The 14,771-nt window shown below is 45.0% G+C and overlaps 2 protein-coding genes across 3 annotated transcripts in view; one reads left to right on the top strand and one right to left on the bottom strand.

Moving 5' to 3' along the window:
* Positions 1-66: 66 nt before the first annotated feature.
* On the bottom strand, positions 67-4,530 carry LOC137870533 (large ribosomal subunit protein uL18). Its single transcript, XM_068707919.1, has 8 exons — positions 4,442-4,530; positions 3,877-3,946; positions 3,654-3,769; positions 3,175-3,309; positions 2,807-3,009; positions 1,206-1,383; positions 377-465; positions 67-226 (listed from the first exon to the last, which is right to left on the bottom strand). Exons 1-8 carry the CDS (start codon positions 4,442-4,444, stop codon positions 127-129), a joined length of 894 nt encoding a protein of 297 aa, XP_068564020.1. The 5' UTR covers positions 4,445-4,530; the 3' UTR covers positions 67-126.
* A 2,192-nt stretch (positions 4,531-6,722) lies between these two features.
* The window catches only part of evi5b (ecotropic viral integration site 5b), a 28,235-nt gene continuing 20,186 nt past the window's right edge, over positions 6,723-14,771 (top strand). Inside the window, exons 1-2 of one of the 2 annotated variants that reach the window (XM_068707926.1) lie at positions 6,723-6,810; positions 13,300-13,562. In XM_068707926.1, coding sequence (XP_068564027.1) covers positions 6,733-6,810; positions 13,300-13,562 — 341 coding nt within the window. In that variant the 5' untranslated portion in view covers positions 6,723-6,732. Of the gene's footprint in view, positions 6,811-7,645; positions 7,875-13,299; positions 13,563-14,771 lie in introns of those variants that run through there. The other variant, XM_068707927.1, reaches the window with a different exon arrangement.

Genomic DNA, 14,771 nt, shown 5'->3' with positions numbered 1-14,771 from the left:
CCCCCAACACTGCTAATAAATGACACATTAAGTATATAAAAAAAAAAGTACACAAGAGGCCGTGACTCCTTTTCGATAGATTTATTAGAACAAATTTCCACATGAGGAACGGAGCAGACCGACGCCTCAGTCTGCATCCTCCTGTTCCTGCGCCCGGAGGAAGCTGGCCTTCTTCTGGGCGACGCGGTCTTTCCTCTGGGCCAGAGAGAGCTTGGCACGGTTCCACCTAGTTCACACAAAACGCAGCACAATTAGCATTTGCAGTCTTTTGTCTTACTGTACATTCCTGGTGTCCAAATAGAGCCAACTTGCACTTCCAAACTGTACTACACTATGGTCATTGACACAAGTATTGTAACGCATCAGCATTTCTCACCTCTTCTTCTTGATTTCTTTGGGAGGCTTCTTTTCGTGGACTGGATTCTCACGAATATCAGCGTGAGCCTTTTTGTACATTTCCTCAATCTGTCAGAAAGAGGAGATGAGTCATCAGAATTATGGGGTGCAACTCAATTCTTCGCTCACACGGCAGATACGTTATGAAGATCCAAATATTTGTAGTTTCGTAATCCGAGAAATTTAAACTGAAGATTCTAACTAGACAGATTGTTCGCTCTTTCTGTGTTCTTACAATTAACTGCTCGTTAACTACCAAGAATTAACGAGCAGTCTAAAGACGCCGTTTCAATCCTGAAACTTTTTTTTCTACAGAGACAATCGCTACATCCTGCTTCTCTGGTGCGGTTTACGGCCCAAGAGTCACAAAAACATGAAATCCTTCCACTGGAAAGATTTGAGAATGAATGTTTTTAGATGACGCTCATGTTAATAAACATGAATTACTGGGACAAACGGAGCCACTTCCCAATTACACGGGGGCTACGGCTGAATTTAAGCTGGGTTTTTTTTAACGCCCAACTTATTTATTTTTAACAGTGCAAGCTGCGTCATCTATTACAAGCGCCAACTGGACCAAAACCAGATTAATCGTTCGCCGATTATGCATTTGTCCCGAGGGAACGGCTGTGATCACTGTGCCATGACTCCGGATCTTTCTCCTGATGAATCACTAATGACATCAGCTGATAAGACGGAAGCTCTTCCACCACGAGTCGATTGGTTCACATCCACCGTCCAGACGCAGCACAACAGAGCACAGCAGAGCACAGCAGAGCACAGCTTCACGCGGCGTAAAGGCGACTTGCCGAATCGGGGGCGACTCCGTTCTTGATGAAGCGGGAGAACTGCTTCTTGTACGCGTCCTCGTCCTCCTCCATCAGGTAGCTCATGTACTCGGACACGTTGATGCCCATGATGTGCTTGCGGTGAACCTCGGCGTTGAACTCCTTGCTCTCTGGATCGTAGCCAGGGAAGCGCTTGGTGCTGGAAAAACATAATTAAAAATAAGTTAATCCCAGGAGGCGCAGTAAAAACATTGAATTGACAATATTCAAAATAGTCAAGCAGGACCGTGTGACTTTGTGTCAAGGCACAATGAACACAGCACTGCATCATGGTCCAACTCCTGTGCGTTATCCAAACCGCATTAAATTCTGTATGGGCCCCATCTGCACCGGCTTCATAGTGACAACATGTCATCGCGTTTTCTGCATTCAAGCAAACTGTTCAGACGGCATTTCAAATCCAATAGTCAAACGAGCCGGAACCACCTCTCCACATGTGAGGCAGGCAGATCCACCACGCCGACCCTGAAGCGTAGTCAGCTACAGGGTTGCCCAATAACGCTAGGTGGCAGAACCCGCCACACGGATCCATGTTTTAGTATCGAGTCTCTCAACAACTTGTGTCTTTGAATCATCTTCTCTGCATTACGGGAAACACACATCAGACGCCGCGTCGGCCGCGATTCAGGCTGTGAACGTGTCAGATGAGAGTTTAAGTGCAACACCAGGTGTTTCATTCATCGTACAAGTGCACAGATGAAGCCAACATGTAAACTCGGAGCGTCCTAATTTGCCACCTCTGGAAGACATCCGACAGGATGAGAGGGAGGGAGGAGGGGGGGCTGATGACTAAAGAACTCACAGGCCTCTTCACGCAGCAAGAAACTCAACAAGTAACTTTCATTCAACCCGAGCTGGATCCTGTTATACAACCTCCGTCCTACTCAAAGCCCTCAAGAGTTCACTGTGATTTCATTTAGATAGTTCATGAATGTATAAAAATAAAAAAAATAAAAACCAAAGCCCCGATTAAACCGACCGTAGCTCAATATCTGTCAAAGCGGTCACAGACATGCCTCGAATTACTTCCACATCACCTTGACAGGCGAGGTAATACCAACCGAAGCGTTTCTTCACTGCACTACAATTTAATATCCAACCTCAGTCAAGTTCATTTATGCGACAGGCTGTCTGTGCTCTTCAGCTTAAGAACAAACCAATATAATAAAACAATTTAAACAGAAAAGCGTCGCAAAAGACGGCCTGCATTAAAAAGGCAACAAACATTTTGACTCGGTTTGAAAACCAGAGGTGCAACTGATAACATTAATAAGAACTCTGGATAATTAAAGTGTCCCAAATTGAATCATTAACGTGATTTTTGTAATATCTAAATATCTCCCACAAAAAAAAAAAAATCTTTACAAGACCAAAAAAACAAGCAGCAACATTAGATTTCTATAATATAAGACGCACACTATAAATTACAAGTATTTCCACCAGTCTGACCCGACACATCGCATTCAAGGTGTCACTTAAAAAAAAAAAAGAAAAAAAAGAATGACGCCTCATTTCTCTCACACAACCAAGGACAGTATCAGCTGTGTGCTGCGACGGGTTACCTGTGTGGGATGGACAGGCCTCCATCCACAGCCCCCTTCAGAGCGCCGAACACCTTGTTGCCCGTGGTGGTTCTGGCAAGCCCGGCATCCAGGTAGCAGGTGAACGCGCCCGGCTGACCGTCGACGCTCTCCACGTTGAACTCGTCGCCCGTCACCTCCACCTGGCCCTCGTACACCTTATCCAGGCCGAACTTGTTCAGCAGCTGAGGGCGAGAAAAAAGAAGTCACCCGGTACAGCAGAATTTCTCTCATTCAGGTTAACCTAGGATTAAAAAAAAAAAACATAAAAAGACCATTCACCATGAAAACGCACTTAAGTTCAATATGATACCGTGGGACCACGTGTGTAAACAGATGTTTGTACGTACTCTACGGGCGAGCAGCAGACCGGTGCTGTAGGCTGCAGCGTAGTTCGTCAAGCCCACGGTGATCCCGTACTTTGGCAGCTCGTGTGAGTAGGCCGCACACACGATCATGTCGCCCTCAATCTTGGCATAGGCGATCTGCAACGCAAATCACAAGCAATCAATTTAAAACGCACACGTTGATCTGGACCGCAACAGCCTTGACGAGTATTTATAGTACAGCATACAATGTAAAGCAGTTGGGATTGATGCAAGGCTGCAGCGCTCAATCCGAAAACAATTGGGGAAAACTCCACATCGTGATTCGACCACGTTTATTTGGACTACGTTCAAGTTACTCAGAAAAAGGCCATTTATTGATTCTCCATTGATGGCGTACTGCAGGCCACATTAACATACCGTCAGCTCAACGATGTCAACAGGTAAAAGCTGAGCCCAGTCATTTCAGATAAAAAGCCCGGGTAATCTCAGCGCTTGCTCACCTGGCAACAGATGTCCCTGTTGGAGAAGCGGACGATCATCCGGTACTTGGGTGTGTTGTACTTGTTCTTATCTTGTACGACCAGGCGCTTGCGGGCAAAGAAGTCAGTCTTTCCCTCTAGGATGAAACACACAAAAAGTTTAAAAATGACACTAAGCTTGCTCTCGAGATGTCACGAAGCTCTGGCATGACTGTCACAAGAGGGGGGGGGGGAGGGGTCTTACCTCTCCTCCTCCTGAACTTCACCTGGTACCTCTTGAAGTAGGACTTGTTCTTCACCACTTTAACAAAACCCTGCAAGAGGACACGCATCAAACTTAGCGTCAGGGATAAAACACACAGAAATATGAAGCTAGCTTCACGTTAAGAGTACTTTGTCCACAGCGGCTGAGCTGTCGCTGTCACCGGTGGACCAAGCTAACATTAGCCACCTCCACCAGTGCAAATGAACGAGGAGTTAGCTCAACCGCTACGCAGTGTTCGCGAGCAGCAAACGAGCCAATAGTGAAGGTGTAGGACATGGAAATTCGGGGGACGTGAATTTAAGGACTCACTGGTCACACACGAAGGAAAATATCACAACCAAAATATTCTGCAGGAGAAAGGAAGCATTGAGTTTGTGAGGGCAGCCATTAGGCCACGTTTAAGCAGACCGGGGGTAAGCATTAGCAGGACTCAATCTATCTTCATCTGAACACCAGCAGCATGTTTTTAAATGTCTGACACCACACAGCGCTCGATGTATGTCTTAGGCACACATGTAGACACGTATTGGGACGAATTACAAACCATTTTTGCAGTGTTTTTGTCTCCTTATGAAGGAGCCCGGAGCCACAGACTGGGGGCTTGACTCCGCTGCACTGGGAAAAGGAAGAGACGTCGTGCGCATGCTCCGTAAATACCGTGCCACAGGATGAGCCGCAGAGGCGCCATGCTGCAGAGGTTTCGCCACTCTGCCCCCTATCGAGCTGGGGCGGCCATTAACCCAAATCACGGCACTCTTCCATCTTCCTTTAACCAGAACATTCATTCAAACATTGAACTGCTCACTGCCATGTTGTAACCTGCATGCATTTAAGATGTGTACGGGGTTATAGTGGGCTCAGTTTTTCATGTATTGCCCTCAGAGCGAAGGGGCTGCTGTCCAGACCTCTTATTACCTTAATACCTCACACAAAGTTGGCAAAAAATAAAATGGAGACAATTTTCTGACCTGATTCTTCCCCTACTGTGTGCATAAATTATATATATATATATATATATATATATATATATATATATATATATATATACGTGATGATGTACTTACAACATGGGAGGTACACAATACGTGTGGCATTCAAGTGTTTTTAGTTGAGTGTGAGTCCTTGTTATTTTGTGTTTTCTACATTTCAGTGTCACGTTATAGAACAATAACATTGGCTGACAATGTGATATGGATACAATCCTCCATCTCTGTAGGCCTATATGTAGTTTTATTTCTATTGTAATACCAATAAACAGTATATCATGATCTTGTACATTTCCTTAAAAGGCAATTAAGAGGTACAGCAGGGGAAATATCTGACATCAAATAATTCAAATAAAATCCTGGTCCTTGATTTGCAATAATTAGCTTGATACGCACAGAGATGTTACAGGGATACTATGGTATAAATGGCAAAATCTTTGATGGTTGACACATTTATGCTGTAACGATATGCATATGTATATCTCCCAATCCCAATTTTAGTGTGTCCTTCACTCGTTTCGCCGTTCCTTCTCTCGTTTTCTTTCAAACAAAGCGTAACGCTCCTACCCGCTCCACTGTCCACAGTCTTTCTGCTGCTCCCTCGTGTGTAGCGTTCACAAGACACTTCCTGCCGAAACTGCACTCTCAGGTATCGATTATGAATACATAGACTTAGGTATCTCTTAGATCAGCCCCTTAATTTGAAATGGCAAAAACATTCCACGTGTCAATACCTGAGTTGCAGATTCATTATTGTCAGTATGTGCAAGTTGTCGTTGCACTGTGGAAATGAAAGCTGAACTATAAATCTTTCTTGAGTTAGGTATGCAGTGGGGCGCCTTCGATACGAAGCTTCTATTTTGGTTTAAGGTCCCCAGAACTGAAATATCACGTTGTTCCATCAAGAGCTGATTTGGGGGAATTTTGTATTCCTCTGAAGATCAGTTCACACGGTTTCCACACAGATTCAACCAGCTACTAATAGTGGAATCAGGCAGATAGTTTCATTGGTGCTTTTTAAAGATATCTATATCACTAAGTCTTCAGACGTCACCATGCTGAGTCAGTTATTATTACCCGTTACAGTAGCAGAACTCCAGAGGATTAAAAAGGGCACCAGTAGAGAGCATATGAGGACATGGGTGTGACTGCAAACAATAACAGCACAGCTGACTGAGTAATAAGTCCGTTAAACATCTAATGCCACGTATGGATTTTGACCTTTCACCCAACACAAATCTACTAATATTTTTCAGCATTTATTTTCATTCCATTTCAATCCTTTTAGGGGCTTAGTGACGATTTGAACCTCATTACTGAGAATCACTATTCCACCCCATCTAATTATTTTTGCCTGACGGGCTGAGATGCGATTGTTGTGACGGTGTATCAGATTCCTTGGCCTACAGTCTCCATGGTGTTGCCAAGTCTAACCTACAGCGTCAGCTGCTTTTCAGCTCCGTCAATGAGCAGTAGGAGTGTCCAACAACCGACAAAAGACATGCGTCACTGTTCCCATGTAAAACCTGAAAAGTAGGCTGCAGGACTGTTCGGTATGTGAGTGGAGCTTACTCATATTTTCACCAGAGATGGGATGTGGTTACCTCATGAGTTTCTATTGGCAGCCATTTGCTCAGTGAAAGCCAGCTGTGTGAGACTATCAAACAAAGAGAAAGGGCTCCTCGATAGTTTCTAATTCATTTTACATCATTTTATCCTAATTTAGGTTTATGGTTTTAGTTAGGACTAACCACTGAGTAAGAACAGAGTTGTTGGGTTTTTTTCCGTTTTTTTAATTGATTAATGCTTATTTTCTGATTCAACTATGACGACAACATACCTTAATTGAATGACTACTGAAGCAACGTTGTTCAAACCTCCAGTTTACTTGGACGGAAGTATCTTTTCTCTCAGCAATGAACATCAGGTAAGTGATCGTAGGTAAGATACTGATTAGGAAGCCTGAGACTCTTTTCTGTGACCTAATATGCTGGGCTGAAACTTCCCTGTTACTTGAATAACTCTCACGGTGAGGTGACATGTAATCATATCCGTGCTGAAAGAATGAGTAACAGTGATTTGAGTCTAAGATGCTCCCTTTTCTTGGCTTCTGTTTCCTGAACACACTGTCATAAACTCTCTATGCTGAGCGCTGCCAAATATTGGTGTCAATTTCAAACTCCAACCAGTTTGCTAGCGCACATCAGTAGACATGTACAGTTTCCAAAAATCAATGTAAAACATCTGAATAAAAGTAAGTAAAGATAAGTCAAACAAAACTTAGCCTCCAGGCGGTGCTGTGGCCATGACTGGAATAAATGTCAGTGCCCTCTGGATAACCCTAATGACATAGTGTGGCACTAAACTGGTCGTATGTAAGGCAACTATTAGTCTACAGTGATGCTGTTATGGTCCAACCAGGACGACATGCTTGACCCCACTTTAGATTGTTTATTATCCAACACAAAGTCAATTGTGTTATATAGTCAGAAGTTTGTATGCAACAAAAGTAAAATACATAATTACACTTCTACTTTTCCTTCCACCCACAAACAAATCATTTTTAAATTCAGCGTTTCCTCTTTCTGAATGACGGAAAAGAAATAGCCTAGTTTAAGGTCTCTAATGTGCAGTTCCTCGCCACGAACACTTGGTGGCAGTGTTGTGTCAGGTTTGAGCGGAGGGCGCATGCTCCGTGCGATGTAAACATTTGGTAGGCCGCCGCCGTCTGTCGGCGCTCTGCAGACGTTTGTGTACACGTATTATACGGCTGCATGGGCTGGACCGGGGAGTCAATGGGAACTGGCTAGCTAACTCAACACTGGCTAGCTTTCAAGTGGAAACCTAGCTATGCTAACTTGGGAAAAAATAGCTGATGTGTTCGGGTGAAGTGTTGGAAAACCAGTCTTTTCCTAATAACAGTAGGACTACACGTTGGTGCATGGGAAGCAGACGACGTTTGCTGCTGCTGCTGGTTGAAAACGCTTCAAGGTAAAGATGTTCTTGGGGTTTTTTTCGGGCTCGGACTAAGTACTGGCGTGAACACTAACTCATAAAACGACTTGGAAGTTACCTCTGTATCAGTTCAAGTGAGCGGTGTGACATTACATCGAGAAAGTAGACGGGGTCAACGCCGAACTCTTGCAGTCGGTTCGGCGCAATATTAGCTTTTGTCACGGGTTTCCAGTCAAGCTATTGTAAGTTTAGCCCACAGTTGGAAAAACTAGCTAATTAATTGGCTTGCGAATGGCTCCAGCTATCGCCTGGAAAGAAAATATAATTTGGTTGGATGAGTTTTTTTTCTTCTTTCTTCTTCTTCTTGGCAAGTTAACTTACCGATGTAACTATTTAACTCGACTGTAAGCCTCGTGGCGCTCGCCAGCGTCGGAGCTTTCAGGGAGACAGACGCGGTATACTGTTGCATTTGATGCTAGATCTCCATTTCAGCTCGGTACACCAACGAGCCATAAAAGGAACTTCTCTGTGTCCGACGCACCGCTCCTCTGTTCACTGTCTGTAAACCAAGTGTTTCTGGTGAGAGTATGATGTGTAGCCTCAGAAAAAGGGTTTAAACTTCTCAGCAGTGGCAATGGCGGTGATCACGTCAAGGATATATTTAACTCAAACTACCGAGAAGTGACCCGCAAGTTACAACAACAACAACAACAACAACAACAACGCGGCTCTGGGGCGATTTACCCAAAGTTTAACTACCTTTTTTAAAACTGCAGAAAGTACTTCTTACTCGACTGTCAGGAAGTATTCCAGTAAGCCACACCAGGTCTTATTTAATATATGTGAGGATCAGGTCGCGAGAGAGTAAAGGAGGTTTTTGGTTAACTTGACTTGAACACTGTATCTCACAGCAATGTTGATCCAGTAAACTGGGACAATTGGGCTATTGATATGCAGAACCAAACCAATGCCAACCACAATGGTCCATTAAATGTAATGTTATACTGATATTAGATTCCTCACCTTCTATGACCTCAGAAGCGTGAATCCACGTTGTGCTCTCCCTATGACTAGAGCTAATAGGTAGAATAAATAGAGTAGTAATGTTAATTTAGTCTTGCCAAAAGGAAATTTAAATAAAATACACCTCCAATTAAACCCGGTTGATTTCATGTAAATGTGTTTCTGTTATAAGAAGCTGCGACGGAAACCTTCACCCCCAACCTCAGTGTAGACGCCGAGGAACATATCGTACTTTAGGGAGTTATAATACATCTTTTGGGACTAAGAAGGGAGCAGAAGATGTGCGCGTAAGCCCGCATGTTGTTTGCTTTGTATCTACTTGTCGGTAGTAGCATTTTGGGAGGCGTCACGAAATGTTTCGTCGAGAACGGAAGAACAATAAATAGAGAATCGACGGTTGAGTGAAGGCCGTGGCATCTGTCAAACAAAGTGAGTGCAAGTGAAAGAGCCTTTCAAGTCATGCCGCATATGGACATGTCGCAGGAAGTGGTCTGTGGAAGACCAAATGCCAGTCACTGATGGAGACAATGGAGTCTGCACACGCTTTCCCCAGCAGAATGCGTCGCCGAGTAGTTGGTGTGTTAGATTGACCTTTTAGCTGTCACTCCCACAGAATACACTAGCCACGGCTAAAATGTATGTGTTGGTGTTATTGATTCAAACTTCTTCTTTTTTTCCCCCTACACTACTATAAGGCTACTTTTTTTTTTTTTTTTTGCCGTGCAGGTTCTGCAGGCCAAGTGTAAAATAGTAGCCGGTGGCTTTCGCTCCTCATTTATGCGGCTGAATCAGAAAGAACGGCCTTCAGCAAGACCATTGAAATGCTGATTGTACTCTGGGAAAATGTGAGCTTCCTTCTGTGTGTGTGTGTGTGTGTGTGTGTGTGTGTGTGTGTGTGTGTGTGTGTGTGTGTGTGTGTGTGTGTGTGAGAAGTGAAAGGCCTTTCTACCTCCTGTGTCTGTGTGTCATTGTCGTTGTAACGCCAGGCCTGTGTTTTAATACCCTCACACAGCACATGGACGGCCTGTTTCCCTGAAGACAGCCGTGTTCTCTCCTGCTGGGCGCAGACGATTGTGTTCTTCTTCACTGCCTAGAAACACCAACATGAAAGAGGAGTGAAAGAGAGATACATTGAGTCTTATTTTTCTTCCTCAGATGACTTTAAAAAGACTTTTACATTTGTCCTGTCTTAAGAGTTAATGACCGTCGTCCCCCCCCCCGGTCCGTCTTACAGCGCTGTGAGCAATCCGTTGGTTGCCGTGCATTTTGAATTAGGAAAAAGGAAACGCGTCTCTGGTCTTTCTCAGTTCCCCAATCGTCTTGAAGTCTCTTCGCCGAGGCTTTCTCCTCGCCTTGCCGTGTGTTTCATTAGCTATGCGCGCTGCGTCTCAGGGCCCCTTTTGAGTCCTTTGGCAAACAAAAGCAGAAACAATCTCCTGTATCCAGGATTTACAGGGAAGCCTTGCTTCAGTTTGCTGAGCTTGCGAGAAGAAATTGCTGCTCATATTTTTGTCCCTGAATTGAGCTTTCAGGTCATTTTTAGTTTACTACAACTACAATAAAGCACGCTGGCATTTGTTTATTCCCCCCCCCCCTCATGGCCTTACATCTTCTTCTTTGCTTCCAGAGAGGGAGAGATTACAGACACAATGCTACCTTTGCTCAGTGAGGCAAAAAAAAAAACAGAGAGTTGGTGTTTCTTTTCACACAAATAATTCATTTTCAATATCCTTTTTATGTGTAAGTGTATTATACGATTAGACGTCCACAGTGTGACTCTGTCGTTTCTTTGTGAGCTCAATTATGTATTCGTTCATTCGACTCCCGTAATTGCTTTTGCTGTTGAGCTGGACAAATGCGCTGATGCACTTCTGAGTCAGAGTGCACCACACACACACACACACACCCATGACATATTCTGGCTCTGTGAGTCTGGTGCTGGTGGCCATCCTAACGTTGTTAAAGGCAGTCGGAGGGAGTAAATGCAACCTGTCCTGTTGTTTGTGTGAGCAACGCACTGGGTTGTATGGACTAAAAAGAAATCCTGGCGGTCTTCCTGCATTGATATCGCAATACAATTACAGTGACATAATGGTTAGCAGTACTCGAGGCTCACTGCTGTGACTACATATGCTGCAGACCTTTTGTTGCTCTTTCCTACAAAGCGAGCGTTGCCTTCTGTAGCCCAGTTGTCGTCACGGTATCGCCCCTCCAGGCTCATCCAAAGCAGCCAGCCTGTAGGATCTACAGGATGTGGATCTGTTGGTTTAGCTGCCTGTCATGTCAGATTGATGATGAAGGTCAGCAAATATACCCCCCACCCACACACACACACACACACACACACACACACACACACACACACACACACACACACACACACACACTCACACTCACCCACCCCCCCACTGTGAAAGCTCAGGAACAGGGTGTCGTTACGAAAACAGTAGAAGTTTGGTGGACCGGCTTCCTGTTTCTCTCCATTTCAGAATGGAGAGAAACACCCAGAGGCCCCTGAGGTAGAACGAGTAACGTAATGTAGCTTTCATGATGCATCATTTAAAATATTTTAAACTCTACATTTGCACTACAGTGTGTGTGTGTGTGTGTGTGTGTGTGTGTGTGTGTGTGTGTGTGTGCATATGTGTCCTCGGGGTTTATTTGTGACAGTGTTTCCTTTTATCGCAGTGGGTGGGTCACAGTGATGCTTCAGACAGGATATTTTGGGAGAGGGGATGAGACACACACACACACACACACACACACACACACACACACACACACACACACACACACACACACACACACACACACACACACACACAACTAACCACTGTCCCCAGTTGGAATAACACCGGGGACGCTGCGTTATGCGTCATAACCACTGGGACACGAGGGCGCCCTGTAGACGGCAACCGGTTTGATTTCAGAATGAATACATAGTCATTGGTCCTGTGTTGCCTATTCCTACACACAGCTGTTAAATGAACAGTAAAGTCCCTCAGTGTTTGTGTGCAGGAGGGTAACAAACACCTTAGCTAAGATATTTTCAGTCTGCACATTCCTATCACCACATTTACCACAAGCCTTTCCTCCTCCTCCTTCTTGTTTTTCAGATACTCACAGATAAATGACTCGTCGTTTTATGCACTGTAAGATGCATGAAGTGTTCAGTATCCTGTGGCACTATCTAGACTTCCTGTTAGTGTGAAACTAAAGGCAAATCATTTTTTTTTTTTATTATTATTTTTTTTTAATCAGGTGTGAGGTGAGTCTTTGCTGAGCGCAGAGGTCCACTTCCCGTTGTTCACTGATTCCAGCAAAGACGCGCTTTAATCTCTAGTGGAGCACTTTGACCCGTCCTGGCAGTGTGATCAGCAGATGACTTCAGAGCCGTGTGTTATTAAATCGGCCGAAGGTCTGACGGGTGGACTTCCGTCAGGATAGAACTTGTTACTCACATTTCAATTGAATCGGGTTTTTTTGTTGCCATTTAGTGGTTTTCTCTAAATAAATACATACTGGACTTCCTCATGGAGTATACAAGCAGCTGAAAGCCAATGGTTTTGGATTATTTGCAGTAGCAGGTAGGAGCGTCTAGACGGTTCCCTGCATTCAGCTTTCAGTGTTGTGCATCAGGTTCTCACGTCCTTTGTGTAGTCCCTGCCGGTGTGGACAGTAGGTTGGCTGTTGCTGAGCATCGATCCAAATACTCGTTGGCAATTCTTCATGCTGTTGTCACTGCTGTGTGTGTGTGTGTGTGTGTGTGTGTGTGTGTGTGTGTGTGTGTGTGTGTCAAATGTTCTTGTGCACAGTATTGGTAAACGTTAAAGGTAAAGAAATGTCAATCATGTAGGGTGATAATCTGCATGGAGCATCTCATTTTTTTTTTTTAAATTGAGCGAATTGAAAAATTAGCAAGTCACTTAAAGTATTGATCTTGTTACCAGAAAGAGAGTCATTTATTTGCTAATGCTAAGTTTAAAACAGCTGTGTCGATCAAGACAAGGGGTGACCGCGGCTAAGTGAGAGAGAGCAGGGCCGCCTTTCAATCAGAGGGTCGGCGGTTCGATCCCCGGCTCCTGCTCTGCTAGTCTCATGTCAATGTGTCCTTGAGCGAGACACTTAACCCCAAAATGTCTCCCGTAGCTGCGTCTACGGTGTGTAGATAGATCCTGAATTGTAAGTCGCTTTGGATAAAAGCGTCTGCTAAATGACTGTAATGTAATGTAATGACGGTACTGACTGCTGGATCAGCGTTTTCATGGTCCTGTCAGCAATTGTGTTTAAATTCATATTTAAATTTGATTCGATTGCAAGCGAAACATAACTGACGGGAAGAGAAGTTAAGGAGTTTGTCTGATTCAGGCTAGACTGCCCCATGAAGCGGGTGGGGGAAAAAACGCAAAATGCTGAATGTTGTCTCCATCCTCCGCAGGTGGCGACAGACAAGGTTGCTTTAAAGCTGAGTTCTACTCTCTCATGGGTGAAGAACTCGGTGTCCCACACGGTCAGTCAGATGGCTAGTCAGGTGGCCGCGCCCACGTCCCTGCAGACCACCGCCGCCGCCGCCACCACCGCCACCACCACCGCCACCTCCTCTTCCACGTCTCTGTCCTCGCCCGCCGTCTCGCCGTCCTCGCCGGCGCTGCTCAGTCCCGACGATGTGCAGCTGCTGGCCAAGCTGGAGGAGCAGAACAGGTGAGCAGTCCGTCTCTTGAGCTTCTCCTAACCGTCAGATGAACAGGTTGTGTGGTGGAGCGGAGATTATTACACCGGATTAATACAGCGTCTTCAGCAGTTGGATTTGTCTTCTCGTTGCTTTGACGAGATATATCGAGTTATTTGAGGCAGCCCCTGGTTAGTTTGCCTTTTCACCGTGTCTTCTGCACAGCATCATCTAGTGAGTGAGGATTTAGGATTTAGCAAGCTGATGGCACAGGACGTAACAATGTGACCTTTTAACTGAGAGCCTGAGGCAAGGAGCTCAGACTGTTCACAAAGAGGACGGGGTGGGTACTCAGCCTCCTGCTTTCATGTGAGACAGGTTACAGCCTGTGATGTAACTGGACTGTCTTTGTGCCGTGCAGCTGGTTGTTAGCACCAGGAGACGGATTACTGTGCTCCGAAAAGTGAAAGCGTTACACCCCAAACGAGTTAAACTTCCTCAGGAAGTACAGGCAGCTGTTGGTCCGTTGTGCCGGCTACAGTGATATTTTCACCAACTATTGGTTATTTTCTCTTCGCCTTGTTTTCTTCACACATTGGCACCACTGTGACTGCTGTAGAACCATTCTGCACATCCCCCACCTGATCATATCTGCACACACACACACCTACAGGAGAGGGACGCACAACAGGTTGGGACTTGCCAACTAGCTGAGAATATAAAGAGTCAAAATGTGGTGGGAAGAAAAGAATCTCGAGTCTGTCTAGTTCTTGGAGGATTCTAGTTTTTGGGCGTTTTGCTCGTCTGTTGAGAAGATTTTTAGTTGGTTTTTTTTCTTGGTACGGTTTTTGCGCTTTTTGTCATTGTGTACTCCTCGCACATGAAGGCAAAGTCGTGGGTCTGTTTGGAAAGGACTTTTGTCCGTCAGTTGTCTGCTGGTTTTAAGGTGTTGGACCCAGTTTGATCTGGACCGCAGTGCAGCTTTGATTGTGTAGACTGATTTGTGTGTGTGTGTGTGTGTGTGTGTGTGTGTGTGTGTGTGTGTGTGTGTGTGTGTGTGTGTGTGTGTGTGTGTGTGTGTGTGTGTGTGTGTGTGTGTGTGTGTGTGTGTGTGAGAGAGAGAGAGAGAGAGAGAGAGAGAGAGAGAGAGAGAGAGAGAGAGAGAGAGAGAGAGAGAGAGAGAGAGAGAGAGAGAGAGAGAGAGAGAGAGAGAGAGAGAGAGAGAGAGAGAGAGAGAGAGA

Source organism: Cebidichthys violaceus, unplaced genomic scaffold (assembly GCF_023349555.1).
Source record: "Cebidichthys violaceus isolate CVI_PGR_0920_01 unplaced genomic scaffold, fCebVio1.0.p SCAF_13, whole genome shotgun sequence".
Classification (NCBI taxonomy): domain Eukaryota; kingdom Metazoa; phylum Chordata; class Actinopteri; order Perciformes; family Stichaeidae; genus Cebidichthys; species Cebidichthys violaceus.
Note: the sequence above shows the minus strand (reverse complement) of the source record. Positions and strands in the feature narration are given on the sequence as shown.